General features: G+C 45.6%; 1 protein-coding gene across 1 annotated transcript; it reads left to right on the top strand.

The window, feature by feature from the left end:
* Positions 1–275: 275 nt before the first annotated feature.
* Positions 276–3,523, top strand: dusp1 (dual specificity phosphatase 1). Its single transcript, XM_032554383.1, has 4 exons — positions 276–956; positions 1,146–1,291; positions 1,410–1,629; positions 2,280–3,523. Exons 1-4 carry the CDS (start codon positions 548–550, stop codon positions 2,633–2,635), a joined length of 1,131 nt encoding a protein of 376 aa, XP_032410274.1. The 5' UTR covers positions 276–547; the 3' UTR covers positions 2,636–3,523.
* The last annotated feature ends 224 nt before the right edge of the window (positions 3,524–3,747 follow it).

Below are 3,747 nucleotides of genomic sequence, written 5' to 3'. Positions count from 1 at the left end.
AAAACAAACGAGACACACAGAGAGAGAGAGAGAGAGAGAGAGAGAAAGAGAAATCTTCGCGTGCCCGCGTACGTGCAGAACGTTCATGTAGAATTGTCCCGCATGTGCACGAGCTAGCTGAGTGAAGCGCGCGAGCTCCAGTTCTTGTGCCCTCCTCCATGTTGGCTCGATCGTGATGACGTCAGCGTGGTTGGCGGGACGCCCGGAGAGGCGGCGCTCTGACGTCAGTGGCCTCTCATTCATGGACTCGGCGCATCTATATAAACAGCTTCGTACGGCTCTGAGGCAGAAGTCAGACTTTGAGACGTTAAATATTTAAACTCGGTCAATAAGGAACTAAACTACCCGGAACTACACAAGGAAGAATCGGAACACCAAAGTCAACTTTAAAACTTTCTTTTTTCTCCTTTCTTTCGAGCTTCACCGTCATTTTTTTTTTTTTTTTTAACTTTTTACATAGAAACTAACCGGAACAAAGGACTCACTCCAAAGAACAAAATATTATTTCTGTAACTCTGAGCTTGAATATTGCTGCCGTTGAACCTATATGTATTTGGATTTGACACTCATAACCCGCTGTACTACTATGGTGATAATGGAAGTTCCCACCATCAACTGCGCGACCCTCCGTTCTCTAGTGGAGGGCGACGTCCCGGGGTGCCTGGTGCTGGACTGCCGCTCCTTTCTCTCCTTCAACGCCTCTCACATCTCCGGCTCCACCAATGTGCGTTTTAGCACCATAGTCCGGAGGAGGGCGAGGGGCGGGCTGGGGCTGGAGCACATCGTGCCCAACGAGGACACCAGGAACCGGCTCCTGTCCGGGGAGTACCAGTCCGTGGTGCTGCTGGACGAACGGAGCACAGACCTGGGCCAGGCTAAGAAGGACGGGACGCTGATGCTGGCTGTCAATGCGCTCTGCCGCAGCCCCTGTGGAATCAGCGTGTTTATTCTCCAAGGTAAGAAGATGTTGCGGGTTAGGAACACAATCAGGCGCTTTACTGTTAGGAAGTGCAGCTGTCACCATACCAGCTGCTCTTGTTGTAAACAGAGCTCAAAAATAGCCTGCATGAACAGTTGTCACTCATAAATAAAAGCATGTGCCTTTGTGTTAAGCTTCAGATTTTAATGATGGGTTTTTTTTCCAGGTGGATTCGACAGTTTTTCCTCTGAGTATCCAGAGATGTGCACCAAAGCTTCCCCTCCTCAAGGGCTCAGCTTATCACTGAGTGCCAGAAATCCAGAGAGTGCAGACCCAAACTGCAGTCCCTGCAACACACCTCTATATGATCAGGTTTGCACTTTTTTAAGAAAATCTTTTTTAAAGAAAATCTCTTTCCCCTTCCTCCTACATCCCGTTTTACTGTTATGGAGGTGACTTACGGTTTGCTTATTTCTCTGTTCTAATTCAGGGTGGTCCTGTGGAGATTCTGCCGTTCCTGTATCTTGGCAGTGCTTACCACGCTTCTAGAAAAGACATGCTGGACATGCTCGGGATCACTGCCCTGATCAACGTCTCCTCCAACTGTCCCAACCACTTCGAGGACTCCTTTCTGTACAAAAGCATCCCGGTGGAGGACAACCACAAAGCCGACATCAGCTCCTGGTTCAACGAGGCGATAGAGTTTATTGGTGAGTGCAGGTTTTGCTAACTAGTTCCTCAGTTGTTAGCACAACAAACACCCAGCCTGCCCCATCCTCTGTTCTCTCCCTTTTCTTTACCCTTGATTCGCTTGATTTGAAATCGTCAAAAGTTCCCTCCAAAACCCAACCAGCTGGCTCCCTACTCCAGCACAATGGCGGTTACATCATTGCCACCCCTGAGGCGTAGAAAGAGGGATGTCCTTTTTTTTTAATATAATGACTTGCAAAGCAGCAGCCCCAAACTAGTTTTGCAGTTTCGGGCTGGCTGTGCTTGAATAGATTCCCCCCTTCATAGCTCTTTTTGTTCTGACTGAACAAAGGGCAATTTCTCTTCACTCACTGTCAGCCTTCCTGCCACTTCAATACCCCCAGCAGGGGTCTGTTCCCCTCTTTTGTCCATTCATTACGCCTCCTTTGGGAGTAACCCCCACTGGTTCACACCCTGCAAAGCTATTAACTGTGTTCCTCTTTGCTAATGAGCGCATTTAAAAAGAAACTGAAAGTGCTGCAAAGGCGTTTTTGTCCTCGTTTCCTGTTAATAATGTAGTCTTATCCATTTGTGTGTAATCACCTTTGGCTGTTTTGTGGTGATTCTAATTTTCTTTTCTCTATTTTTTTTTGTTTTTCTCTCCAACCAGATTCGGTGAGAAACAACGGGGGTCGCGTGTTCGTGCATTGTCAGGCCGGCATCTCCCGCTCTGCCACCATCTGCCTCGCCTACCTCATGCGCACCAACCGCGTGAAGCTGGACGAGGCCTTTGAGTTCGTCAAGCAGCGCCGCAGCATCATCTCCCCCAACTTCAGCTTCATGGGTCAGCTCCTCCAGTTCGAGTCCCAGGTCCTGGCCTCCTCTACTTGCTCCTCGGAGGCAGGAAGCCCGGCAATCAGCAAAAGCAGTACCGTGTTCAACTTCCCCGTCTCCATCCCGGTTCACGCTTCGTCCGGTCAGCTCGCCTTCCGCCACAGTCCCATCACGACCTCCCCCAGCTGCTGACAGAGGTCCCATCAAAAAAACAGACTTTGTTTGGACTCAAAATACCAAGTGACTCTGCATGGAGCACTTCACATTAAGTGGCTCTGATCCATTTGTCCGCTTATGGTGATGCTGGTGTCACCAGACAGAATGGGTGCTGTAGCTTTGGGCCAGTTAACTTGACTCTGCTGGCCAATCCTTTATAGCTTGACCTCATCATTTCAGAGCGAGCTTTAACGACTACCATCAGGCAGTATTCACGCTTCACGTCCTTAATGTGAAAACCATCCCCAGTTGGGAGACGCTAAAGAAGAAGAAGTCCTGAGTGTTCTTTCTTTAAAAGACTGATTTCTTATTTTGATGAAGGCAACTGCTTTTGATAATCACAATCATTTTAAACAAAACTGAGAGGGCTATCAGTTATCTCAGGAACGCTTTTTTAAACCTCTCGAATCTTTTCACTTGTTAAAGAGGCAATGCAAACCCATTGCACTGTAAGGCATATGATTAGAAATGAATGCAACTCATTTTATTAGTAGGTGTGTCATAGAATCTACCTGTTTGGTTTTGGAACAGGTTTATAATTAGATTACAAAACATTTTCCTTTTGTGTTTTTCTTCTTCTTTTTTTTTTGTATGTTGCCTTCCTCGATATCACTGACGATCACGACGTGTTGGGTAAACCGACTTTGAAATACCTCATGTTTTTGTACTGTGTACTGCAGCGCTGCGACGGAACCCCAAAAACTACTAAAACTGGGGGGACCAATTGGTCTGTTTGACCGTGTTCTGACATATTTATTAAATAAATTAATATATTTCTTTATAACAGCTATTTTTACAAATGTTTGTCAAAGAGTTTTTTATATAGTTTCAATAAATCTCATTGAGTTTTTGTACTCAGTTGAAGATGTTCTCTTGTGTCTCTTTTATTACAGATTATATACTGCATAGATGTTTTTCTTAAGATCTCCATTTAAAAAATATCTTCAATTTATTGTGAAACAAAACTTGTCTTGTCGATTGACCCTCTCACTGAAGCATAACTTTCATGTCTCATCATTTAACAGTAAAACTACAGATACAAAGAAAGCTAAAAAATAAGCAAAGACTTCACGAGACGTTGTCTTCCC

This window comes from Xiphophorus hellerii, chromosome 23 (assembly GCF_003331165.1).
Source record: "Xiphophorus hellerii strain 12219 chromosome 23, Xiphophorus_hellerii-4.1, whole genome shotgun sequence".
NCBI lineage: Eukaryota > Metazoa > Chordata > Actinopteri > Cyprinodontiformes > Poeciliidae > Xiphophorus > Xiphophorus hellerii.
This window is presented reverse-complemented; position numbering and strand designations above follow the sequence as displayed.